General features: G+C 43.8%; 1 protein-coding gene across 1 annotated transcript; it reads right to left on the bottom strand.

Moving 5' to 3' along the window:
• Nucleotides 1–2338: 2338 nt before the first annotated feature.
• On the bottom strand, nt 2339–25585 carry LOC138956532 (uncharacterized). The gene is made up of 6 exons (XM_070327868.1): nt 25469–25585; nt 24836–24936; nt 18448–18568; nt 7513–7621; nt 4820–4935; nt 2339–4461 (listed from the first exon to the last, which is right to left on the bottom strand). The coding sequence occupies exons 3-6, from the start codon at nt 18482–18484 to the stop codon at nt 4346–4348; spliced, it is 378 nt and encodes a 125-aa protein (XP_070183969.1). The 5' UTR covers nt 18485–18568; nt 24836–24936; nt 25469–25585; the 3' UTR covers nt 2339–4345.
• Between the last annotated feature and the right edge of the window lie 1388 nt (nt 25586–26973).

The following is a 26973-nucleotide window of genomic DNA, read 5'->3' as shown; positions in this document are numbered from 1 at the left end:
GTTTGAACTGCAGCAGGCTTTGCTAATACAGTTTGGACAAGATGGCATAACAAAAACTGATGGGATACAAATGTATAATCAATAAAGTAAAGCCAACACTGGCCATGTTTATAAAGGAACTGTCCTACATATATATAAAGTGGATAAACATACTCACTATACAGAAATGAATTATGGAAAATGTATGCTGAAGTGGGTATGTTATTACACCCTTGTTGAGTAGTATCTGTCAATATTTCTTTCCTATTGTACTGAACATGTCTTTTGTCCGTCTTATGCATTATTCAATGAATGATGTTCTGTGCATTGGATGGCAAAATGTACATTTTGAAGGGGACAAAAACCCACGAAAATCTACATTAAAATTATCCTCAGAGGTATTTTTATTTTACATTGACTTTTTTGGTGGGATCCACGTAAATATCACGTAAATTTACCAACGTTGCCAAGACACTGGCAATTCACATACACGTTGTGTGTTTGCTGGTTCAACTTCTTCAAGGTTACTCTCGCGTTGAATTCCAAATATCATCCATTTTTGATTGAGAGTGTACGTGGGAGTTTAATATAATTTGCAATTGTTCTTGTACGTGAAGAAAACTAAGTATTTGTTTTTGTTGAGTCTGTAAAGACCTACTTACAATTGTAAAACTGTTTCTGGCATGTCCCATAAGATTGCGTGTGTGTTTTACACCATGTGCTTACACAAACGTTTGAAAGCAATACGTTCAAGAGTTACTCAAATGTACATTTTTTTCTCTCATTTCCTGCAAAATGGCTGTTTTTGTTGTGTTTTTTTAGTTTTGTTTTAGTTTTTGTTTAATATACACATGAACATGACTTAGAGCATTCACAAGGTTTATGGACAGAAAATAAGACTGACTAATCATTGACTTCACACATATACACACACATGGAGAACATGGTGGGTGGTGTTAAGAGAGGAGGGGGGAGGGCGGGGTAGGGGGGGGGGGGGGGGGGACGGTGGTCACATTTTGGAATATACTGACACAGTGGCAGCATATAGTCTCAATTTATCCCATGACCTGCCTCTTTGTCTTTGTTAGCTGAGGAGGGGATTATTTTGGATTATCCATCACAACCATATGAATTATCCATCACAACCGAGTCTCGATCTCACCTGTCATTGGTCTTTGTCTTTGGTCTCAGAGTACAACTGAATAATTTATAGAGGTCATCTGCATATTTATCGTTAACTCGGGACTACTTTTTTTCAGCAAAACGATTGAGATATTCTGCGGTGTAAAAGTCGAACTGACGTTTGGCTAACGATCTACAAACATTATCATTGAAGAAATAAAGAAAACAACAAAGAATGCACATAATCTGTTTGGGTGAATAGAGCTGAGTGAAGATTATGAGTTGTCCGACGTGGTGAGACTGAGAGAGAGACAGAGAGCACGAGAGAGAGCGACAGAGACACACAGTGATTCAAGGGGCACAACTCTAGTAAAGTTGTCGTAACGATGTACGCTTCATTGGCAACCGCTTAGATCAATCCCAAGAGCATCCTGATTCAAAATCTTGAGCGACAAAATAAAACTTACACTAAAACAGTATGCTTATAGTTTTGTTCATTTGTTATCGCTTTTAGAGCATTGATTGCTAAATCTGCCCAAGTAAAAAAGTACTACACTATGTACTATAGTATACCATAGTACTTGTACTATAGTTTACTATAGTTTACTATAGTAAAAGTACTATGGTACATTGAATTGTACTATGGTATACTATAGTTTACTATAGTACAAGTACTATGGTACATTGAATTGTACTATGGTGTACCATAGTTTACTATAGTACTAGTACTATAGTAAACTATAGTACAAAAAGTACTATAGTACAATACATTAGTGTGTATTATAGTACATTGTGGTACATGTACTATAGTATACTATAGTAAACTATAGTACAGTGAAATGTACTATAGTATACTATAGTATACTATAGTAAACTATAGTTTACTAGATTACATGTACTATAGTTTACTAGAGTAAAGTGTAGTACAGCGTGGTATTTTGGTACTAGTACATTTGTACTATAGTACATGGTACATTTCCTATAGTTTACTATAGTACAGTGTGGTACTTTTGTTGCTGTAGATTTTGTACTATAGTACTTTTACTGTAGTTTACTATAGTATACTGCAGTACTTTCTTAAAAAAAAGTACCATAGCCTTAAAAATTACACTGGATGTAAATGTGGCCCCAATTTTTGCTGAATCAATTGTGTTGTGTGAATTGGATGTGTGTGTGCACGATCAGGCCACTCGCTGCAGTCAATCTGTCACATTTGGTAGGAAAGTAAAGGTTCATCACATGTTTTAAATTTTATTTTCATTTTTCGGCAGAGCATTAATAGTCAAACTTATGTAAGAACATTTTAAAATATCCACTAACATGTAAAAGACAATTAAATAATAATTTTAAAAAAGGTGTCCATCTTGCACAGTGAGTAACCAAGCTGTTGATTTTTGGTAAATGTCCCAATGCAGAAACAGTTTTAATGCAATTTTTTATAACCCTGTTAACCAGAACAAGTAACAATAAAATGCACAAAACAGATTTATTATAGCACTCTTCTTTGTGGGAATTCATCTTTAGCACAACACATAATATTTTCTCAAAATTATCTCCCCTACAGCCAAGTTAAATTTCTATGATTAGCTTTGAAAGTGACCATGCCTACATCAGTACATGAAAACTCTGAACAATCAAAGGAGACAATGATTGTCCCTATTATTGACCAGAACTCTACCCCAATCTGAACTTGAATAATGCAAACTATCAAGCTGACTTGATGTCATCTAACCCTGTATGTGTGTGACCTTACACAGATAAAGTTATTGAGTTACTTTCTTTCTTTATTTGGTGTTTAACGTTGTTTTCCACCATTCAAGGTTATATCGCGACGGGGAAAGAGGGGAGATGGGATAGAGCCACTTGTTAATTGTTTCTTGTTCACAAAAGCACTAATCAAAAAATTGCTCCAGGGGCTAGCAACATAGTACAATATACTACCTTACAAGGAGAATGCAAGTTTCCAGTACAAAGGACTTAAAATTTCTTACATACTGCTTGACTAAAATCTTTACAAAAATTGACTATATTCTATACAAGAAACACTTAACAAGGGTAAAAGGATAAACAGAATCCGTTAGTCGCTTCTTACGACATGCTGGGGAGCATTGGGTAAATTCTTCCCCCTAACTCGCGGGGGGTTATTGAGTTACAAGGATCTTGCTTCAAACACATTCAAAATAATACCATTTCTCTTGTTATTAATATTATTTTCTGTGAACTTAAAAGTTTATCAGGGTCAATTTGACATGGGTCACATCTAGAGGTCATCCAACTTCAATAGCCTGTAAATTTTTAGTATCAAAAATCTAGCTTTCAAAACATTTCAGAAAAATAAGAACACATGCTTTCGCAACACATCCTTGATATTTGTCAAAAATGTGGCTTTGAAAAAATGACAAATGTGGTCATGTTTTAAATTGATCAAACCATAGCAGTATGTTAAAGGCTTACTAACTCGCTCCCGTGTTTACGATGTGTAGTTTGCCCACAATCGATGTCAAATGCATCATAAGGCCATATAATGACGATATGTCGCAATGCGCGGACCATATACATGCATTACAGCTTGTTCTAGCCTCTGAAAAAGTGAGGATGTCAACAAAGACGCGGAGTTATTTCCCTTGCGTCAACGTTCCCTCTGTTGGCAAATCTATAAATAGGACGATCTAGATCAAAATAAAAATTCAAATATCTCAACATTGAAGGGGTCCTAGACCACAATATTTTGCAGGGAACTTAATTTAGCATGTCTCCAGTTGTTGGTAAAGCAATTAGCGTGTATAGTCATCGAGTACATATGCCTTTAACTTTGTAAAGTCTACCTTGAAAACCATCCAAGAAAACAACAATGTTCAATTCTGTCTACCCATTGTAAGTCAGCCTAATTATACTCCCCATCAGTGACATTCTCCTGACCTGGTGAGTCAAAACTCACTAAATGTCCAATGGAGAGTTTTCAGCACGCAACCAGAAAGTATATAGTGTGGCGTTATGTCCCTTTTTTTCCAAACAGGGTTATAATTATATGTGGCAATAATCACATGAAATGTTCTCTGTCCTCCACATCTGTTTGATTTGTGATTGGTGTCCAGATTATTTGCTACAGGCATCTGATTAAGTTTATTGTAGCTGCTGTCCGGTTCCCTTAGCCAGTGATATCTGCTTTCCTGTTCTGTAACTTGTATTCATGTTCGCGATGGCACCCGCTGAATAGTTTTGGTTGTTCTCCAATGGCATCTAGCTAGCTGCTTTGACGTCTGTAAGTGGTGTCAAGGTCCTTCACCATGCAGTCATCTGCTGGAAGTGAACAGGAGGCTCTCTTGCTTATGACATCCACACCAGAGCATGGAATGAAACCTGCAATGGCACAGCAGTATGACAATGAGAAAGCATGCAGACTGAAGCAAAGAGGGCCAAACTTTAAGAGAATGATAATGAAAGCTAACTTAAAGTGCCGTGGCTTTTAGTGCATATATCTAACTTTTAAAACTTGTGTCTGTCTGTGTGTGTATTATGATGACTAAAGGCTCCGAAACAGCTGCACCACTGAGGCGGTGGTGGTGGTGGGGGTTTGAAACGTGCTGGTGCGTGTATGTTTGTGCTTGCGTGTGTGCAGGCATGAATGTCTTTGTCAGTATATCTGTGTGTGTGTGTGTGTGTGTGTGTGTGTGACAATTTATGAATACAATTAATGTATATATACATCTATACACACCCAAGAAGATAAGGTGCTCAGCAGGTCTGCACTCATGTTGATCCATTATGTCGGAAACAGGCAGAACTGGATCCTCCACCCAACAGTCACTGCTGCAGTGCCAGACCTGCCTACCCCTGAAATGTACCATGTGTAGTTTTGGGTGTGAAAATAAGGCAAATGTGTAGTTTGGCAGGTGAATGTGTAGTATTTCAATTTGATCAACCCAAACCGCAAAACAGAACAGTTACTTATACCGTACTAAAACAAACACTCAACACTCCAAACAAAACTATTACAATGTGAACAATACTCCTCATACAAATACAAACAAAGCCCCCACAAAAATACAAGCCAAGCATTAAGTTTATTTGTTAAGAAAAAAATTATTCACTAGTTTGGAACATTTCATGATTTGTAAAAAAAAAAGCTATGTTGAGGGGTATGCAGTTCATATACAGTGGGACCCCCTATTCAAGACCTGTGACAATCTGAGAACATCAAGTCACAAAAAGTAGGGACTGGGAGTATGTGTATCAACATGAAGGCAAATTTGCATATAAACAGAACAGGTTTGCGTCGGCAATAATAATAATATGGCAGGTCATTGCCTCTGCTCTGGTTACCGATCTCTCAAAAGTGAGCTTGTCTTGGTCTTCTTTCCCTGGCACGGGTTTCTTCACAAAACAGTCCAATTTTTCCTCTGCTTTGGTCGGGATTTCTCGAATTCCTCATGAGAAGTGCTTTTCTTGTGGCAGTTAGTCTAGCTACACGGTCGTAAATCCCACTGTGCTTCTCTGAAAAAGCCGTGTTGCACACAGTGCAGTGGGCAAAATGCTTCCCTTTTCTCCACGAAACTAGGCATGGATGCTCCTCATAGTACTTTGGCAGAAAAGCCTTGCTGGGAGTTTGACCAAGCTTCTTTTTTTTGCTCCGTGGCGGTTGATCGCCAAAGTCTTCTGAATCCGTGTTCGTCGCTGTAGCCATTTTTTTCCCTCCAGAAAGAATGAGCTACGAAGTGACCGCGTTCAGAAAAGTATGTGCTGAAACGCCCGCGATAGTTGTAATAACAGCAGCAAGACCAACTGACTACGCTACTCTCGCGGGCGCCGGGCATGTTTTGCACGCAGTACACAACCGGTTAGTACAAATTATGGATCGGAACTCGCTCGCGTTTTTGCGTATTCAAAATGTCAAAATGTGTAGTCAAAACGAAACGTTTGAGTAGTATAAGACAAGCATGCGTAGTTGCGTAGTTTGGGGACCAAAATCGTAGTTTACTACGCTCAATGTGTAGTGTAAACAGGTCTGCAGTGCTGCTCTCAGCTATAAGCAAGAGAAAGCAGTTTGAGTGTTTCATCGCATATAATTCCAGTGTTTGCATTCTCCATAGCGATTAGCTGAAACTATTTAGCTAAATATATTATCAGTGGAATACCAAAGGGGTGGCATATGTCATCCAAAATATAAGGCAATTTAAAGTGTGATTGACGGGACAGAAGCGTTTCAATGATACAAATAGAGAACACTACATAGCCTACTGTTGTGTTACTGGGTTTACACAAGTAAAAGTGAATATTTGTTCTTCTTCTTCTTCGTTCATGGGCTTAGACTCCCACGTTCACTCATGTGGATTTTTACGTGTATGGCCATTCAGGCAGCATACGCCAATTTTGGGGGAGGCATGCTGGGTATTTTCGTGTTTCTATAACCCACCGACTCCCACATGGTTTACAGGATCTTTTCCGTGCGCACTTGGTCTTGTGCTTGCGTGTACACATGAAGGGGGTTAAGTCACTAGCAGGTCTGCACATAAGTTGACCTGGGAGATCGGAAAAATCTCCACTCTTAACCCACCAGGCGGCAGCGACCGGGATTCGAACTCACGACCTCCCGATTATGAGGCCCACGTCTTACCACCACGCCACTGCGCCCGTCGTGAATATTTCAATATTTGAAAAGCAATAAGTGTAAATCTGGTGCCACACAGCAAGCCATGAAGTATTCTGTTTTTAAATTCCTACGTACCGGAGAGATAACCCATGTAGTAACTAAACCATACACCCACATGTGGGAATATCATTGAGGTCATGGCAAGCTAGTCTGGCAGGGACCTTATATATTCCACTGCTCATGATTACAAAGTCACAGATGCAAAGTCATTCTCGGAACACTTTTGGGCTTGTCATTTTCTCACGAGTGTTTTGAGAATGAAGTTTGTCTCGGAGATTTTGCATAAGCAGTGGAAAATGACATCCCTGTCAGACATGGTGTTTGAACCAACCTCATTTACATGATAGACAGCACGCCTGTGAAGAGATGGTTCATTTATCACATCATGACACATGGGTGGTATCTCTCAGGTAGGCAAAACAATATAGCTCAGTTGGTAGAGCACTGGACTTGTGATCGAAAGGTCGCAGGTTCGAATTCGGGCCGGGACGGACACGGGTCAACTTTATGTGCAGACCCAGAGACGGAAGCCATGTCCCACCCCCGTGTCATCACAATGGCACGTAAAAGACCTTGGTCATTCTGCCATAAGTGCAGGTGGCTGAATACACCTAAACACGCAGACACCTGGGTAGCGCGACTCCGTTGCTGCTAGCTTTCCACTGGGAGGAAGCGACCCGAATTTCCCAGCGATGGGACAATAAAGACTAGTAAAGTAATGAAAATGAAATGAAATGAAATATCTAAATGCACCAATTTACCTCAAGCACTCAGCAGGTCTGCACATATGTTGATCCATTAGGTCAAAAAACCACCAGAACTTGATATGTTGTCCAAAAGTCACAGATACAGTGGAACCCCCCAAGGATCCTGAAAAAATAATTAAAAATGAAGAGCCAACACTTGTGCAAATTATCTGTCTTTGTACATACAAGCACATACACAAATTCCCGCAGTGGGGCACTGCGGTTATGAAATTAAAGGCCCCTCCTGTTTTTGGAACCGCAGGAGCTTTCTAGTTTGCTGTTAGGTAGATTTTTGGTTGCTCTTTCCTGTCATGCTCTCTTTTTCTTCATGAATTCTTTTCTTTTTTCTGCCTTCTTGCTCATTCACCTGTATTTTTTCCAAAAATCTCTTCTCTTGCCGCTTGTCTCGCGATTCATGTATAGTTTAATCTGTTAGTGTTCTGATGTAAGTCCAGCAGTAGATACCGTACTTTCCGGGTGACAAGGCGCTTCGTTATCTAAGACGCACCCCCTTCTTTTTGTAGTGGAGGAGTGGAAAGGGTAGTAGTAGTAGACACGAAGCCCAAGTCCAAGCGTCTTGTTTCAACTTTTTTATTCAAGAAAACAATGCAAGGAAACGTAGAGGCCGAAGGCGAAACCCGTAGACAGCAAAGCAAGTGTAGTGTCGTGTTCAGCTGCTAGGAGCGAATGCATGCTTATGCCGGTGTCCGGCCTATACTTATAGCCCCGGCGCGGACTGCACAGAAAGCACCGTCCGGCGGTGATGAAAATCGGACTGAATACGGCCAGAAACACGGAATCTGTGTTTCTTACACTTGCTTTACCCTACGTTATTTAAACAAATACATAACCAATCCTAACAAACAATACATCAAATTAAAGCTACGACCTTTAGCTTTCCATTGCAATAGATCACATTTCGTAAAAACTTATATTTATTTAGTAGGATGCAAAAACAATGGTCCTAGTGAAGGCACTGAACCAACTTCAGTGCGGAAAATTACAAAACTCTCTAAACTGGAATAATGGACAAACTCATAAATCATACAGATAAAAAGAAGAACCCTAGACAAACATCATGATATGCGTTACTTGGGGGAAAATTATATATTGACTTAGTACGAAGCGGTAAAGTCCGAAAGTAAATGGAATCGGCTAAATTCCTGCGCGAGTACCTGTCTGCATAAATTAGCAATCTTTGCAGAGGAACCAAGCATCACTCATTACAACCAAATCCTTATAAACAAACTAAAATCATATGCAACATAGGTACGGGATATGTAATAGTGATACAAAAATGACAAAACAATGATTGAAAAGACAAAGATGAGTTTGTGAGAATCAATTTCTCTCGATGATACATGAAAACCGGTCAAGGTCAGAGTGACGCTTTGGTCAGTTCGAAGCATTATCGTAAATAACACAATAATATGCAGCCATCCAGCCTAATCAGTGACTTCTATGCAAACCTAAATATAATTAGGACCGTATCAAAGATAAAAGGGACTTTGAAAGATAGAAGTTAGGTAGATATATAAAGAAAGGTATTGTATTAGAATTTGCGCCGGCAAGGTGCGCGCGCATCATCGTATCGTCTGCTATGGGATGGGTTATCCCGTTTTGTACTGTACACAAGGCTGTTTCGCTATGCGATGAGTAGAGTGTTTAGGGTAGCGAAGTGCACTTTGCTACATCCCCCCCAACTCTTTTACATATCAGCGGCCGCGCTGATTTTAAGAAAAACAGGAAAGCCTAAGGGCTGAATTTATCAAACCATCTTAGATTATCCAAAAAGAGAAAAATTGCGAAAACTTTGCCTATGACTTTCACATATGTTACTGAGAAAATCGACAGTTACAAAAACATGTTCTCGTGATCAGTACCAGCTTTGCTAAATCAAAAGTGAGGCCTGCATTTTACAAAGTGTCTCACATATGATCAAAGTACTGCGTCAAAAACATAAAAGTGCAAACAATCAGGAATTTCATGGGAAAACATTGCTACATTTATTAAATTTTCTCCACTGAGAAAAAGTAACACAATGTCAACACTACCATACAAAAATGCAACCTTCATCCCCACCAATCCGTTTAGTTGATAATATAGGATTTCTCTTTCAATGTGTGTTCTTGTATGCACAAGCTCAACACTTCACAAAAACTCTCGCTCACGGCTTTACAGTAAAGGCATCTTACTATATCACCACGTCATGAGTTAGATACGAGTTCATTACCCAAAATATATGTGTCAATCATAATTCCCGTTCATCAATTGTGGGGGTTTCTGCGCCTAAATCGTAAATAGGTAGCTTTACGGGCCAATGGCACTGAGGGCTTAACTTTGGACTTTTAACCGACTACTACTCAGACCTTACTGATCTCCAGAAATAATATGTGATGAAAACGGGGAAAAAAATCGCAACGATACACATGGGTTACGATACACTCGCGAGTTTTATGTGCAAAACATTATTTAGCCCAGTTGAATGCTAGTACTAGTAGCATTGTTCATTAGCTGAATCAGTCAAATTCAGCCTACCGAGTAAACGATCATTCAAAAAATAAAATCAAGTTAATTGTTACCTTGCATGCAAGCAATTCGTTGTGACCGGCGAGGTGCTGGTACCGGTTGAGCAACAGGTGCAGGAGGAGGCACAGCAACCACAGCCGGACCCGCAAGAGCCGCAGGTCTGGGCCTTGGAAGTGTGATCCAGAGTTCGTCATCACTGTCACTCTCAGAGTCTGTTTCACTCGGCACTGAGGTAGCCGAAGACGGTGTATCCTCGTCTTGATTGTCAAGAGTCTCGGAGGCTGGCAGCAAGTCCTTTCTATTGACCGCTCGCTCCGCGCCACCAGCTAAAGGCGCGACGAGGTAGACGTGCTGATGTTCAGCGACGCGGCAGGTCACTCTGTAGATGTCTGGCTTCCAATAGTCCTGGATTTTGTTGCGCCCCAGGACCCGGTTCCGCAGGTAGACGTGGTCGCCAACGTTGAGGCCGTGGTCTGCAGCGCGTCTGTCAGTGAGCGCTGTCCTCTTGACCACCGCCTGTTGAAGGTGGTCAAAGGCCTTCTGATGAGCCTCTGTCAAACGCAGGCGATGTTGCCGCACCCAGTCGATGGTGCCGCTGGCTGCTGGGGCTGGGAAGCCCAACATGTCGTCAACGGGCAGCCTGGGTTGTTGCCCGAAGAGCAGGAAGTGTGGTGCGAAGCCCGTGGACGCATGGGGTGTGTTGTTGTAGGCCTGGACCAGCTCCGGGAGATGAAGGGGCCACCTGGTCTTCTGCTCGTGGTGCAGGGAGCGTAACAGGTTATGCATTGACCTGTTAAACCGTTCGCACTGGCCGTTGCCTTGCGGATGATACGGTGTGGTGCGACTCTTTTTGATGCCGTACATGTCGCAGAGTTCCTTTATGAGTTTGGATTCAAAGTCTCTGCCCTGGTCACTGTGGATTCGCTCCGGAACCCCGAAGCGCTGGAACCAGTTGTTGACCAGGACTTTCGCCACCGTCGCAGCTTCTTGATTCCTGGTGGGAATCGCCTGTGTGAACTTGCTGAAGACATCAGTGAGGACGAGGACGTTCTCGCGGTTGTCGCTGGCAATTTCTAGCTTGGTGAAGTCCACGGCGAGGACCTGAAGAGGGCGGCTGGCCAGCAGAGGCGTAGAAGTGGTGTGGGTCGTTGAGGGGAGACGACCCATACAGCAGCGCTGACAGTTGTCGAGGTACTGCTTCACCTGGCTGTACATTGCTGGCCAGTAGACCCTGGACCGAAGAAGCTGCATGGTTCTGTCGTAGCCCTGATGACCCATGTTGTCGTGTAGCATGGCTAGGACATCTGGACGGAGTGTTGACGGCAGGACGAGCTGGAACTGGGGCCCGTGGATGGAGTCAGTTACCTTTCTATAGAGGACGCCATCTCTAAGATAGAGACGGTCGTGCTGTTGTACAAGACTGCGCAGCTGACGGTCTTGGCCTGTGGCAGGTTTGGTGGGCCAGGTCGTTAAAACAGGCCCGATGGTGGTGTCTTCCCTCTGAAGCCGTTGTAGTTCTGTGGACGACAGCCGAGGGAAGATTGTCTCAGGCTCTGCTTTTGTGTCTGGATGATGGAAGGCGGGAGCGACGTCTGGGATGGCGGCAGCCTGTCGCTCGCAGCAGATTTGTTGCGCTGCTGCCAATTCAGGGGGGAGGGAGGTGGACGTCGTGGGAGAGGGAAATGACGGGGGCATCCTGGAGAGAGCGTCAGCGGGGTTTGTTTTCCCTGGCTGGTATTTGATCGTAAAATTGAACTGAGCCAGTTGGGCTGCCCAGCGCTGTTCCAGAGCTCCGAGGGGGGCCGTTTTGTAGTGGACCAACGGGTTGTTGTCCGTGAGGACGGTAAATGTGGCCCCCAGCAGGTAGTGTCTGAATTTTTCGGAAATTGCCCATTTTATTGCCAGGAATTCCAGCTTCATGCTGCTGTATGCAGCCTGGTTTTTCTCTGTCGGCCGCAATCGTCGACTCGCGTAGGCGATGACTCTGCGTCGTCCTTCCTGTTCTTGGGAGAGGATGGCGCTAAGTCCGTCGTGGCTGGCGTCTGTCTCCAGGATGAAAGGCTGCTTGAAGTCAGCGTAGGCAAGGACTGGGGCCGAGGTCAGGGCTCGCTTCATGGCGTCGAAAGTGGCTTGATGCGTGTCTTGCCAGAGGTGCCTCAGGTCTGTTTTCTTCTTCTTCTTGGTGCCTTTTTCGGCCTCTGCCACCAGGTCGTGCAGAGGACCCGCGAGCTTCGAAAACTTGGCAATGAAGCGCCGGTAATAGCTTGCGAACCCGAGGAAACTGCGGACTTCAGTGGTGGTCGTGGGCGTAGGCCAGTTGACCACGGCGTCGACCTTGCCGGCTTCACAGCTGATGCCCTCTGCCGAAATTGTGTGGCCCAAATAGGTGACCTGGCGGCGAAGGAACTGACACTTGTCTGGTCGGATCTTGAGGCCTGTCTTGATGAGACGTTCCAGCAGGCGGTCGAGGTGTTCCAGGTGCTCGTCAAAGGTCTTGGAGTAGACGAGGAGGTCGTCCAGGTAGACGAGCAAGAACTGGAACAAGAACTCTGACATCGTGGTCTGCATAAGACGCTGGAACGTGGCTGGGGCAGAGATGAGTCCCATGGACATGCGTGTGTATTCGTAGAGGCCCATGGGGGTGACAAACGCCGTCTTGTGCTGGTCCGCCGGGTCCATCGCAATCTGGTGGTAGCCGCTGGCCAGGTCGAGGGTCGAGAAGTATTGAGACCCCACCAGTGCGTCAAAGGACTCCTGGATTCGTGGCAGCGGGTAGGCGTCGCCGACTGTCTTGGAATTGAGCCGGCGGTAGTCGACGCAGAGGCGGATGGAGCCGTCCTTCTTCCTGACGATGACAATTGGGGCAGCGTAAGGGCTATGGCTCTCTGTGATGATATTGCGGTCGAGCAGCTCCTTCAGATGCTCTTGCACCTCCTTGAAATTGTTTGGGGGAATGCGGCGGTAAGGCTGGGCGACAGGTTTGGAGTCTGTCGTCCTCAATTTGTGGTGGACGGCGTCGCAGTAGCCCAAGTCTGCTGGAGTGGTCTGGAACGCGTCAGCTCGTTTGCTGAGCAGCTCTTCGAGGCGTTGCTTCTGGCTGCTGGTTCCATCGAAGTCTGGCAGATGGAATGGAGCTGGTGCCGGTGTTTTTGTGTCTCCTGAAGACAGGCGCTGCGTGGAGATGACTAGCTCGTTGACTGTAGCGCTGTAGGTGACGTCGGACTGGCTCTCGACTGTGTCAGTGGCGTGCAGTGTGGCGATCGGCGTTCTGGCAGGCAGCGTCTTGTCCTCAGGAGAGAGGTTTGCGATCCTGATGAACCGGCAGGAGGGGTCCCCAGCGACCAAGGTGGGGACAGTCAGCAGACCGCCAGGAAGGGGATGGGAAAGGGGGGAAGCCAGCAATTGCCGGGTGTACCTCTGGTTGCTAGTAACCCGGATTGTGGCCATGGAGTAGGCAGGGATTGAGCAGGGAGTGGAAGTCCGAGCTAGACCACGTGTTGAGTTGCGATCTAGTCGAACTTCCCGGACAGCAGCTTGCAGGGAAGGAGGGAGGTTGGACATCTGGGGCAGGCAAGTTGAAAGGACGTTCATGCCCACCAAGACCGGCAGTCGCTTCTTGCGGTTCTGCATGAACGGCTCGGTAGGCTCCTTGATGACAAGGACTGGAACATCCTTGCAGAGGTGGCCCAGGATGGAGATGTCGACGACGATGACCCCGGAGTAGGGAACTTCAGCGCCGTTGACAGCTAGAAGGGTGACATGGCAGGCACTGATGTCGCAGTGGGCGAGATGCTGGGCCACCCATGTGTCGGTGACGGTCGTCACCTCGCTACCTGTGTCGAGTAGAGCTTCGGCCGGGCATCCGTTGATTGAGATATCGGCAGTTGGACACTGGCCGGTGAGTGATGTCTTCTTCTTCCTACCCCCCGCTGAATGTTTTGTGACAGCGGGGGTTAAAAGTTGTTCATGCTGCTGGTGCTGTTGTTGTTGCTGTTGTCGGGGCCGATGCCGCTGTTTGTTGTGGTACCGCTGTTTCTGGAAGCAGTCGGATTCCCGGTGGCCGACTCTGCCACACCAGTTGCACTGGGGTTGATGGTTCTGCTGTTGGTGATGGTGGTACGTCGGTGCAGCTGGTGGTGGTTGTGACGCCAGTTGTAGCTTGAGGGACTCTGTCTCCGTGGTGAGGTCAGCGATGCGTGCTTCGAGCCTTGCGATGGAGGGGTCCGGTGCAGCGAAGACTTGTTCAGCTGTTGCTTCAGCAGGGCTATCTTCCCGCATCCATCGCATGGCCTCGCTGGTGACCTCGTCGAAGGTGGCGGCCGGCTTTTCTCGCAGGAAGCGGCACATGTCACGCTTCAGGGATTGTGGGTGGAGTCCTGTGGCGAAGGTCTTGCGCAGCGTATTGTCGTTCAGTGTGTTGGCCTCGGCAGCATTGGTCTTGGCCCACGCAGCGCAGCGCGTAGGTGGCTGGCGTACTCGCTAACGGACTCGCCGAGACCTTGTTGTCGCCTGTGGAAGGCGGCAGCCAGCGCGACACTATCTCGCTGGTCGCCCCACGTCTGCTCCAAGATGGCGTAAATTTTGGCCGGCGTGTTGACCTCAGCTGCTGGTCGCCTGATGACCTCCTGTCGAGCCCTTCCAGCGCTCCAAGAATCCATGCCGCTGCAGCAAGTGCAGGGACCGTCTGTAGCTGCAGGATCAGCTTGGCCTCCTGAATAAAAGTCTCGGCGCAGTCGCCCTCGCCGGTGAAACGCCTCAGCTTGCAGAGCCGCAGGTTGGGGGTGTTTGCCTCGTCCGCCATGTTTGCCTGTACTGTCTTCTTTCAGTTGATGCTTCTGTACCCTGCTGCGCAGCGCCAAATGTAGTGGAGGAGTGGAAGGGTAGTAGTAGACACGAAGCCCAAGTCCAAGCGTCTTGTTTCAACTTTTTATTCAAGAAAACAATGCAAGGAAACGTAGAGGCCGAAGGCGAAACCCGTAGACAGCAAAGCAAGTGTAGTGTCGTGTTCAGCTGCTATGAGCGAATGCATGCTTATGCCGGTGTCCGGCCTATACTTATAGCCCCGGCGCGGACTGCACAGAAAGCACCGTCCGGCGGTGATGAAAATCGGACTGAATACGGCCAGAAACACGGAATCTGTGTTTCTTACACTTGCTTTACCCTACGTTATTTAAACAAATACATAACCTATCATAACAAACAATACATCAAATTAAAGCTACGACCTTTAGCTTTCCATTGCAATAGATCACATTTCGTAAAAACTTATATTTATTTAGTAGGATGCAAAAACAATGGTCCTAGTGAAGGCACTGAACCAACTTCAGTGCGGAAAATTACAAAACTCTCTAAACTGGAATAATGGACAAACTCATAAATCATACAGATAAAAAGAAGAACCCTAGACAAACATCATGATATGCGTTACTTGGGGGAAAATTATATATTGACTTAGTACGAAGCGGTAAAGTCCGAAAGTAAATGGAATCGGCTAAATTCCTGCGCGAGTACCTGTCTGCATAAATTAGCAATCTTTGCAGAGGAACCAAGCATCACTCATTACAACCAAATCCTTATAAACAAACTAAAATCATATGCAACATAGGTACGGGATATGTAATAGTGATACAAAAATGACAAAACAATGATTGAAAAGACAAAGATGAGTTTGTGAGAATCAATTTCTCTCGATGATACATGAAAACCGGTCAAGGTCAGAGTGACGCTTTGGTCAGTTCGAAGCATTATCGTAAATAACACAATAATATGCAGCCATCCAGCCTAATCAGTGACTTCTATGCAAACCTAAATATAATTAGGACCGTATCAAAGATAAAAGGGACTTTGAAAGATAGAAGTTAGGTAGATATATAAAGAAAGGTATTGTATTAGAATTTGCGCCGGCAAGGTGCGCGCGCATCATCGTATCGTCTGCTATGGGATGGGTTATCCCGTTTTGTACTGTACACAAGGCTGTTTCGCTATGCGATGAGTAGAGTGTTTAGGGTAGCGAAGTGCACTTTGCTACATTTAAAAAAAAAATTGTAATCCAGTCACCCATTGGACGCAGGGGGCCGATAGGGCGCACCAAAATTGAAAAAGTATACCGTAATGAAAATAAGCCGGCGAGATCAAAGTCAGGTCCATTGTTTATAGACACGACCTTCTTCCCAGGGGTCAATGACCCAGTTTTTGCCATGAGAGGTGGTTCCTGTCATATCTGAGAGAGGAAACACTTCCTGCTTCGGGGTCAGTGACCGAGTTTAACAGAGTCGAACTCTGTGTGTGCGGCGAGATCAAAGACATTGTGATAGCTGGGTGGCCTTGTTTATAGACACGACCTTCTTCCCAGGGGTCAATGACCCAGTTTTTGCCATGAGAGGTGGTTCCCCTGTCATATCTGAGAGAGGAAATACTTCCTGCACCGGGTCAGTGACCGGTCAGTGACCGGTCAGTGACCGAGTTTAACAGAGTGGAAATAATTATGTGTGCTCTGTGTGTGCGGCCAGATCAAAGGCGCAGGCATTGTGATAGCTGGGTGGCTTGAGAGCTCAGGAAACTTGGCCAGGGCAGTACCTAGTAGCTGAAACATGCATTATCACAAGTTGTTTGACTGGTACTCAGGCGGTCTCTTTGATTTTTTTCGTATTTCATACACGGATTAGACGCTTCGTTATACAAGACGCAGGGGTCGAACTCGAGGAAAAAAGTCGCGCCTTATGACCCGGAAAGTACGGTAGGTTAAGCCTATTTTAACATACTGGAAACTGGTAATCTTCCAGTAGGTATTAATTTAGTTTTACTAAAGCCTGCTGGGACACAAGTAATGGGTTAGTGCATTTGTAAACAGGAATCGCTTGACAAGTGGCCCCCTTCATCCCCCCCTTCCTCGTCCTGATATGGCTCTGCGTAGTCGGCTGGACGTTAAGCAACAAATAAACAAACAAATAAACATACACAAATAAATCTGCTTGCACTATGCTGGCTTTAGGCATGTCTAAATTATTTTGGGGGAGCTTCTCGATTCAACCGGGAACTTTTGTTGTCAAAAGCAATTTATGCCTCAAACATTCTCCCACTCTGAGACTGAACTATGCATTCAGGATATTGTGTTGATGTCTGACTAAAACTCACAAAAACAACTAAGGCTCATTTGTGAAAAGACATTGACTTGAAAAGAAAATTTAAATTCAATTACATATTAATATCATGTATTATATAATCAGTTCTGGGGCTTTTTTCCAGGTCTTTTAAAAAAGGATGTTCACAAACAATAATGAACACATTTTTCAATCCAGTGAATGTCTGCAGCACTGTCAGCCGAACAGAACTGACAGTTTGTTGACAAAGCCGTGATAAAAACATAGCCAGTCCTACCTTAGCGCAAAGAAGTATGAATGGTCTCTCAGTGTACTCTACAGTCTCTGACTGTGGCCCTTTGTAAAGGTCAAAAAGAGCTGGCTGTGCTTGGCCATTAAGCGCTTGCATGCTTTTGGCTAAGGCGTTTCTTGACAGATTCTTCTGGATTTTAGCATACTGATTTGTGTCTAAATTCATGCCAAAATGCAAACAAATCAGCAAAGAGGCATAAGCGAAAGAAAGCAGTTTGAACTTCATGGCTTAAACTTAAACCGGAGTTCTTTCTTTCTTTATTTGGTGTTTAACGTCGTTTTCAACCACGAAGGTTATATCGCGACGAGGGAAAGGGGGAGATGGGATAGGGGAAAGGGGGGAGATGGGATAGAGCCACTTGTTAAGTGTTTCTTGTTCACAAAAGCACTAATAAAAAAATTGCTCCAGGGGCTTGCAACGTAGTACAATATATGACCTTACTGGGAGAATGCAAGTTTCCAGTACAAAGGACTAAACATTTCTTACATACTGCTTGACTAAAATCTTTACAAACATTGACTATATTCTATACAAGAACCACTTAACAAAAGTAAAAGGAGAAACAGAATCCGTTAGTCGCCTCATACGACATGCGGGGTGCAGAGAAATAAGGATGTGGAAAAGAAGACTTTTGGTAAGTGAAATAAAGGTGATGGATCCAGTCAGGTAGAAATAAGACAACAAGAAAAGAATTGTAAAACTGCAGGGAATAGTAGGGAGAGTTTTCTTGGAAGGAAATATAGGTGAAAGGACTGGTAAGGCAGAAATAAGACAAAAGAAGAGAAGAAACAGAACCGTTAGTCGCCTCTTACGACATGCTGGGTAGCATCGGGTAAATTCTTTCTAGTCCCAACCAATATGGGACTCCCCCTAACCCGTGGGGGGTTAAACCGGAGTTAAGTGTTGCGTTCTAGTTTAAACAATCCTTTGAGGGTATAGGAACTGCATGTGTCATACAAACTTTCAGGCAATCAAAAGTGTGATTGATGGACAGAGGCCTTTTATATATAGATACAAATATGTACACACCCAGGAAGCTCAGGCGGTCAGCAGAGTCTGCATACATGTTGATCCATGAGGTCAGAAAATGAGCTGAAGTTGATCCTTCACCCGACAGTCACTGCTACAGTGTAGCCAACCATTTACAACTCTGAAAAAATATTTAAAGTAAATCTATTAAAAAGAAGAGCAAATATTTGTACAAAATATCTGCTATTACATAATAATGAGGTTGTTCTTTGCTACTGGTGACAAGTGAGGGTCAGCTCACACTGACACATATTTCAATACAGTCTAGGGGAGAAACTGGTCACAAAGAGGGCCCGGGTAGCTCAGGTGGTCGAGCACTGGACTTGTGATCGAAAGGTCGCTGGTTCGAATCCGGGCCGGGACGGACACAGGTCAACCTTATGTGCAGACCCAGAGACGGTATCCATCTCCCACCCACGTGTCACCACAGTGGCACGTACAAAATCTCGGTCATTTTGCCATAAGTGCAGATGGCTGATACCACCTAAACACGCATACATAGCGAATACTACATGGCTTGCTGTGTCGTACCAGATTTACACGAGTTGCTTTTTAAAATATTGAACTGCGAGCGAAAGCGAGCTGTTCACTATTTGAAAAAGCAACGAGTGTAAATCTGGTACGACACAGCAAGCCATGTAGTATTCTGTTTATCCTACATACTGTACTTACGTGTATTTTACTAAAAATGTCCTGCAGTCGAGGCAGCTAAATTGAAGACGCGCTTGTTTTGGAACCTCAATCTCTTCTAAAGCCTCGTGCAATCTATTACGTCAAAGCAAAGAAACGTCACTCTGAAAGTGTGGCGTGACGTGTTAGTTCTAAAAATTCATCGAGGGTAATTAGCGAGCGCAATTTTTGTTTCTATAATGACGTTTGTCTCGGTGACTTTGGCATCATAAGCAGTGGAAAACCTGGTCCCTGCTAGACTTGCTTGACATGATCTCATGTACATGATATACACACGTGTGATTTGAACGATTATTATCTCACGGGTGTCTCTCCCACGTATGTAGGATAAACTTGATTTGAACGATTATTATCTCACGGGTGTCTCTCCCACGTATGTAGGATAAACAAGTTTATGTGGGAGAGACACCCGTGAGATAATAATCGTTCAAATCACACATGTGTATATCATGTAAATTAGGTCATGTCAAGCAAGTCTGGCAGGGACCTGTTTTTCCACTGCTTATGGTGCCAAAGTCACAGAGACAAACGTCATTATAGAAACAAAAATTGCGCTCGCTAATTACACTCGATGAATCTTTGGAACTAACACGTCACGCCACACTTTCAGAGTGACGTGTCTTTGCTTTGACGTAAAAGATTGCACGAGGCTTTAGAAGAGATCGAGGTTCCAAAACAAGCGTCTTCAATTTAGCTGCCTCGACTGCAGGTCATTTTCAGTAAAATACACGTAAGTACAGTATGTAGGATAAACAGAATACTACATGGCTTGTTGTTTCGTACCAGATTTACACTCGTTGCTTTTTCAAAAAGTGAACAGCTCGTTTTCGCTCGCAGTTCAATATATAACAAGAAGGGCAAAGCCCATACGACTCACATGCTTGACCTTGAGCTTTACATGACCTTGACCTTCAGGGTCAAGGTCAAATAACTAAACCTAGCAATGACATCATACACTAAGAACTGCTTTACACATTTTTCCTACCAAAATACATGTGACCTGGACCCAAGGTCAAGGTCATCCAAGGTCATGCAACACAAAGCTGTTAATTCAAGACATAGGAAGTACAATGGTGCTTATTGGCTATTTCTGACGGGCGCAGTGGCTTGGTGGTAAGACGTCGGCCTCCTAATCGGAAGGTCGTGAGTTCGAATCCCGGTCGTTGCCGCCTGGTGGGTTAAGAGTGGAGATTTTTCCGATCTCCCAGGTCAACTTATGTGCAGACCTGCTTGTGACTTAACCCCCTTCGTGTGTACACGCAAGCACGAGACCAAGTGCGCACGGAAAAGATCCTGTAATCCATGTCAGAGTTCGGTGGGTTATAGAAACACAAAAATACCCAGCATGCCTCCCCCGAAATCGGCGTATGGCTGCCTGAATGGCGGGGTAAAAAAACGGTCATACACGTAAAAATCCACTCGTGCTAAAAACATGAGTGAACGTGGGAGTCTAAGCCCATGAACGAAGAAGAAGAAGAAGAAGGCTCTTTCTACTATGAGATATGGTCACTTTTAGTGGTTCACTACCTTATTTTGGTCACATTTCATAAGGGTCAAAGTGACCTTAACCTTGATCATATGTGACCAAATGTGTCTCATGATGAAAGCATAACATGTGCCCCACATAATTTTTAAGTTTGAAACAGTTATCTTCCATAGTTCAGGGTCAAGGTCACTTCAAAATATGTATACAATCCAACTTTGAAGAGCTCCTGTGACCTTGACCTTGAAGCAAGGTAAACCAAACTGGTATCAAAAGATGGGGCTTACTTTGCCCTATATATCATATATAGGTGAGGTATTCAATCTCAAAAACTTCAGAGAAAATGGGAAAAATGTGAAAAATAGCTGTTTTTTAGACAACATTTATGGCCCCTGCGACCTTGACCTTGAAGCAAGGTCAAGATGCTATGTATGTTTTTTGGGGCCTTGTCATCATACACCATCTTGCCAAATTTGGTACTGATAGACTGAATAGTGTCCAAGAAATATCCAACGTTAAAGTTTTTCGGACGGCATAAAACTTATGGGGCTGAAAAGACTGGAAAAATCTTCCACTGACACTAGTTGATTTCACAACATGAATTACAAACCACAGATCTGCAAGAAAACTTAAGTTGGCGTCACACGGGCGATTCAATCGTGAGATTTATTCCCGCAATCCAATCAAGAGCCGATCGCAGATCAAATCTTAGGCCATTGTCAATGTCATTGACCCGGCACACGATGAACGATTGACGAACGATTGACGAACAATAACTCCATGCAAGGGGGGGAGCGGAAGTGACGTATCACAGTGAACACGGCAAACGCGCTGCGCAAGAGCAGACGCTAATGTTCAAACTTTGCTCTACCTTTCTGAAAAATAACTTCCAGCATTATGCCTATGTGAGAAAGTAAGTTCCCAGACAGTTGCAATTAAAGGTTCCCGACCGCTGTACACGCCTAAAACGTCACCTTTATATCTGAGTAAGAAACTATTCTTCCAAAATGTTTTGAATCGACAAAAAAACACTGTCCGCCATTTTTTCAAGTCACGGCGTGAAGGCCGATTGGCTTTGCGCTACGATTGCCCTACGACAGTCTCTCGGGGATAGACCAAGTTGCCCAATCTGCTACGAGGGAATCTCATAAGACAGAGTCGTAGCTTTGTCGTAGCTCTTTTCTAAGACTCAGTCGGCCGTGTGGCTGTGTGAATCTTAGGAAAATTGCAGCGTGTGACGGCCCCATTATGGCAGGGGAAATAACCGAAGACGAATAACCGGAGTAACTGTTCTTCATTGGATTGCTCTGTTTGTCGTCTGCTACTGCTAGTAAGTAGTCTTTGGTCATGTGAAAGTCACATCTACCACGACTGTTTGCATTGATCTGTGTGGTGAAATGTTGATATAATATGATGATTTGGCAGCATAACTTTGTTAAATGTGCTTCGAGTGAATCTCCCCGCTAACCTTTTGAAAAAGAGGCAAGTCTTTAATATTTAACAAGACCATAAATAGTGACGAAAGAGACAGAACTTGAAGCAGAACGAAACGAAAAGATTTTCAATCAATCAATCAATCAATGAGGCTTATATCGCGCATATTCCGTGGGTACAGTTCTAGGCGCTCTGCAGTGATGCCGTGCGAGATGAAATTTTATACGGCCAGTAATTGCAGCCATTTCGGCGCATATTTACCTTTCACGGCCTATTATTCCAAGTCACACGGGTATAGGTAGACAATTATTAACTGTGCCTAAGCAATTTTTGCCAGGAAAGACCCTTTTGTCAATCGTGGGATCTTTAACGTGCACACCCAATGTAGTGTACACGGGGGGGAGTTTGGACACCGAAGAGAGTCTGCACACAAATTTGACTCTGAAATAAATTTCCGCCAAACCTGGGATCGAACTCACGCTGACAGCGGCCAACTGAATACAAATCCAGCGCGCTACCAACTGAGCTATATCCCCGCCCCGGCATGATCGCTGCCATTTCGATGCTTTTATCCCATGCAGAGTTGAACATAATCATTACCAGTTTGTTGTGAGCATCTGAAGATTATTTTCCATTACTTTTCATGTTTTATGTCATTCTGATAATCATCGGTCCACGCTATCGCTCATGGTCTCTCCGACAGGATGCGTAATTACTGCGCGGAATCTATCAAAACAAGAATACAGAGTTATCTCCCAACTGAGACGAAAGTGATTGCAGATTGGCTGACTTCGACAGTGATCTCCGTTGTTTTTCACAGTTATAAAATAAAGACATCGTTCTAAGGTTAAAACAAGTCGAAATGTTGAGACTGCTGTGGGAAGGAGACCGTGATATTGTTGCATCACTCCCAACTGGTTACGGAAAAAAGTATTGTCTGCTTCGTAGCCAAAGTTGATTATCACGTGACACTTTTGCCTTATTTAGAGTTGTTTGCACAGTAAATACACCCGCGAAAGATAGCTCGCTTGAAACTGTCTTACAATGTTACATATCAATTGCTTTGTAATTCAAAAATTACACAACACCATGAAAAATCATTATCGACGATCGTGAATCTGCTTATATTAATAACACATCACAAAAAGCTCTAAATATGTAAAAAAAATCGGTTTCCTTTCCAATTCCAGAGAAGGAAAACAAAGGCAGGGATAAATGAGACCCGAAAGGAAGTAACTCATTTTGACCTGAATTCAGGATGGTTTTATGTCTGCTATCACTAATAATTAAATGTGTAATGGCATTTATTTTGTTGTGGTGCTGCAAGCTTAGGATTTTGAACACTGGCGTCACAGAAACCAGCTTTATATGTTACCGTATTTTACGGATTACAAGACGCACTGTTGTATAAGCCGCACCCCCGACTTTTAAAAAAAAAATTGGGACGAGCCACGTATAGGCCGCGTCCCTATATTAGCCGCCGTTGAAAAAAATATAATCAGATCGTGTCAATCAATCAAAACAACCAGGCAAAGTAGGGTATTTGGCGAAATCAGCTCCCAGAATAAACAAGTGAAACAAAGAAGAAAAGTGAAAAAGTTTGAAGAAAAATATCACACACACACAATTTGTAACCAACACACACATGTAGTCCCGCCCGGAATAAGCTTTTTGGGGATGATTTACGACTTTTGCGCACATTTCGAGCAGACGAAAACACAACATGGCGGCTCTCGCTCCTCCAACTATCGCGAGACACAAAAAAACGAAATCTCGCGCGCGCGAGATCCTGATACATCCGGTGTTTCTCTGTACGCTATCTTGTCACGACGACTTGTTGACAAACGAAGATTCGCGAAAGAAAGAGAAAAGCGCCGTCTTGAGTAGAGAGCTAATAAAGTACCAGTAATCGCTAATCGAGCGAAATGAAAATCCGCGGCGACTTCCATCAGGTGAAATATTCAAGTTTAGGTAACGTTTTAGCCGCATCTTTTTATAAGCCGCAATGCGATTTAAAAAAAAAAAGTCGCAGCTTGTGGTCCGTCAAATACGGTAGATTATCTAAGAACTATGTAAACCAGTGATTTTTTCTTTTGTAAATCAGATACTACAGTATTTCTGCTTTACGAAAAGCTATATTTCAAAAACAAAACTACAAATCTAAATTTTGATCTGTATTTCCCCTTTTTGTCACCAGTACAGAAGAACAACTCATGTATACAGCATTACATGCACTGAGACACAAAAACTGCAAGGCTGTGTTTGGCCATAAAGTTCTCACACTCACCGCTTTCTTTCGCTTTCTGCTCAAACGCTTCTTGACATGCATTCATCTGGTATTCGGTGCACGGATTTGCCATAGATAATGTTGAATTTCATGCCAAATTTGCGGTAAACCATTCAACTTTTCAGAAAGGACTGAGCTGTAAACACCAAAAAATCAGCCTTAGCACGTTTTCACTCAAACTTGTTGAAGATCGACTGTCCTTCCCTTTCTTTAAACACTCTCGTAAATCACAAAACATCTGCTGAACCTGTTACATGATAATTGTTATACTACATCCTACAATTGTATGTGCTGCTGTAATTGAACCAGGCTCCTTCCTGTGCACAGTTGTGTTTTGTTACACCTATGTATTACCTAAGATTTTTGTAAACATTATACACATACAAAGAGCAGTTGGTTGGTACATTTCCTGGACGGATTATCCTTTCCCATGTAAAAGATTATATTGGTCTCTCGGGTGATTTATAAAAAAGGGTGAAAACCGAAATGCTCACATGTTCACTGTCAAACAGAAGAGTGCAAATTGTTCCATGACATGTGGTGCACACCCATGGAAGTCTCCCAATCATTCCCACTTGTTTTGCAGTTTCACAACCTGCAAAATAATAATCAAACTAAGGTAATGATCGATCTTCTTCCTCCTCCTCTCTTAATTTCTACAATAGAATAAAGATTAAAAATCTAAACTAAAAGAGTGAGTAATTATGCCAAATATATAACTGTTAATCAAAACTGCATACAGTTAGAAGATCTGTACATATATATGCAACAAACTTAACAAAAACGAATTCTAAAGAAAAACTGTCAAAACACCTTTGAGAAAGAACAGTTCCAACAGCCAGGTTGCATCTGCATACACAGCAGCAACAACAAACAACAACAGCTGCGAACTGCGAACAGCTGTGTTACGTTGTCGAGGCAATGCTAATGCAGCAGAACAAATAAAATCAAGTAGTAAATCATACAACTGAACTTCGCTTGGACCAACGTACAGGGAGGGTGGGTTGCGGTGTGTTTTGAGGGCTGCGCATGTGCCTGTTGAAAACACAAACGCAAACAAGCAACAACTAAATAAAGCGTACTGCACAAAAGACATCAACTTGATCAAGATATATATATATACATACTGCAATGACTCGGTGCTCTCTAGTAACCAGTAAAGCCATTGTTATGAAAGAAGAGAAACTGCTCAATAAGAACAGGAACTTCGCTCGAATGTCGCCTTTACCAGCAAAGAACGCTTCTTTTCTTCACAGATTTGTCAGCTGCTAAGTCACATGACACATTTTCGATCACATGTCGTCTGCTATGATTACATTAGGGTCGCTTGGTTCAGCCTGATGCAAAAAAATGAAACAACTTTTATTGGTACACGGCGAGTAGGTGATGTGCTTTCTGTGTATAGAATTGCTCTGGATCCTTGACTGCCAGCTACTGAAGCCGCGAGGTCCGATCAGTACATCCTCACTGTTATGCCCCCTCCCTCCCTCCCTTCATTTTTCTCTCCATGAATTTTGTGTGTGTGAAAACATGTTACAGACAGTCCCAGGATTCGTATGTTTAAAGAGAGATGATATGGCTATTGGTAAGCAAGTAAAACTGACCATACACCTTTTATCAAATTGTTTTGTTACCTTTTTTCCCCCTCCAAACTATACTTTTATTTCAAATATAAAATGTAGGCTACGTTCTTTCTAGATCGGGCCAGGAACTCCATACGCAACTTTCGCCGGATCAGTTTTAAAAGTTCCCAAATGTAAAATATGCAACTATCAGGGTGACAATGACCGAGTCAGTGTTCGTTGTTCAGAGTTTCAGTGATTTCACGTTTGTACATGATACGGAAGTAAAGTTTCTCAGGCAGTACCAGAGGTTCAAGTTTTAAGCGGAAAGTATATTCTAAAAAGAAATTCTGACTTGGCACACTGATATTGACTCGGCAGCCAGACTGTTGAATTTTGGTACGTATCCGGGTGGGGGGTATGGTATTATTCACATATATATACTGCCTAAAGATGGGGTGTGACCTTCTTTTGCTGGAGAATATTGAGTGCATGACACTTTTGACATGGCTGCTACTTGACCATCAGGTAGGGTGCATACCGCGCAGGATCCTAGCAGAAGGGGGGAGAGTGAGTGAGAGAGAGAGAGAGAGAGAGAGAGAGAGGGGGGGGGGGGCACGACTAAGAGTGGTGGACCAAAGAGACCCCCGAGCTAAACCGTGCAGATCAGTGATCGGGGAAACACTAGCGTATGTGTTTACTCAGACTTTTATTGCAGTGCCTCCGTCTGTCTGTTCAGTGTCTGTCTGTCTGTCTACAACTTTTATTGGTACACGGCGAGTAGGTGATGTGCTTTCTGTGTATAGAATTGCTCTGGATCCTTGACTGCCAGCTACTGAAGCCGCGAGGTCCGATCAGTACATCCTCACTGTTATGCCCCCTCCCTCCCTCCCTTCATTTTTCTCTCCATGAATTTTGTGTTGAGGTTTAGCTCGACTGTCTGTCTTTCGTGCACACTACTCTCAAACAAAAACGTGACTGGCAGAGATCAATATTCATTGAATCTTTTTGACCGTGAGACCTGGCTCACAAGTAATGACATTGATTGGCTTGAACGGGGTAAGAACACC

The sequence above is a fragment of the Littorina saxatilis genome, unplaced genomic scaffold (assembly GCF_037325665.1).
Source record: "Littorina saxatilis isolate snail1 unplaced genomic scaffold, US_GU_Lsax_2.0 scaffold_123, whole genome shotgun sequence".
Taxonomy (NCBI): Eukaryota; Metazoa; Mollusca; class Gastropoda; order Littorinimorpha; family Littorinidae; genus Littorina; species Littorina saxatilis.
Note: the sequence above shows the minus strand (reverse complement) of the source record. Positions and strands in the feature narration are given on the sequence as shown.

Excerpts from the sequence above, each read along its gene's own strand:
- LOC138956532 (XM_070327868.1), bottom strand. The coding sequence starts at position 18,484 with ATGTATGCAGACTCTGCTGACCGCCTGAGCTTCCTGG. Across the intron at positions 7,622-18,447 it reads TGACCGCCTGAGCTTCCTGG|GATCCTTGGGGGGTTCCACT; the intron begins GTGTGTACATAT and ends TTATTTTTTCAG. Across the intron at positions 4,462-4,819 it reads TGAGCACCTTATCTTCTTGG|GTTTCATTCCATGCTCTGGT; the intron begins GTGTGTATAGAT and ends GTGCCATTGCAG.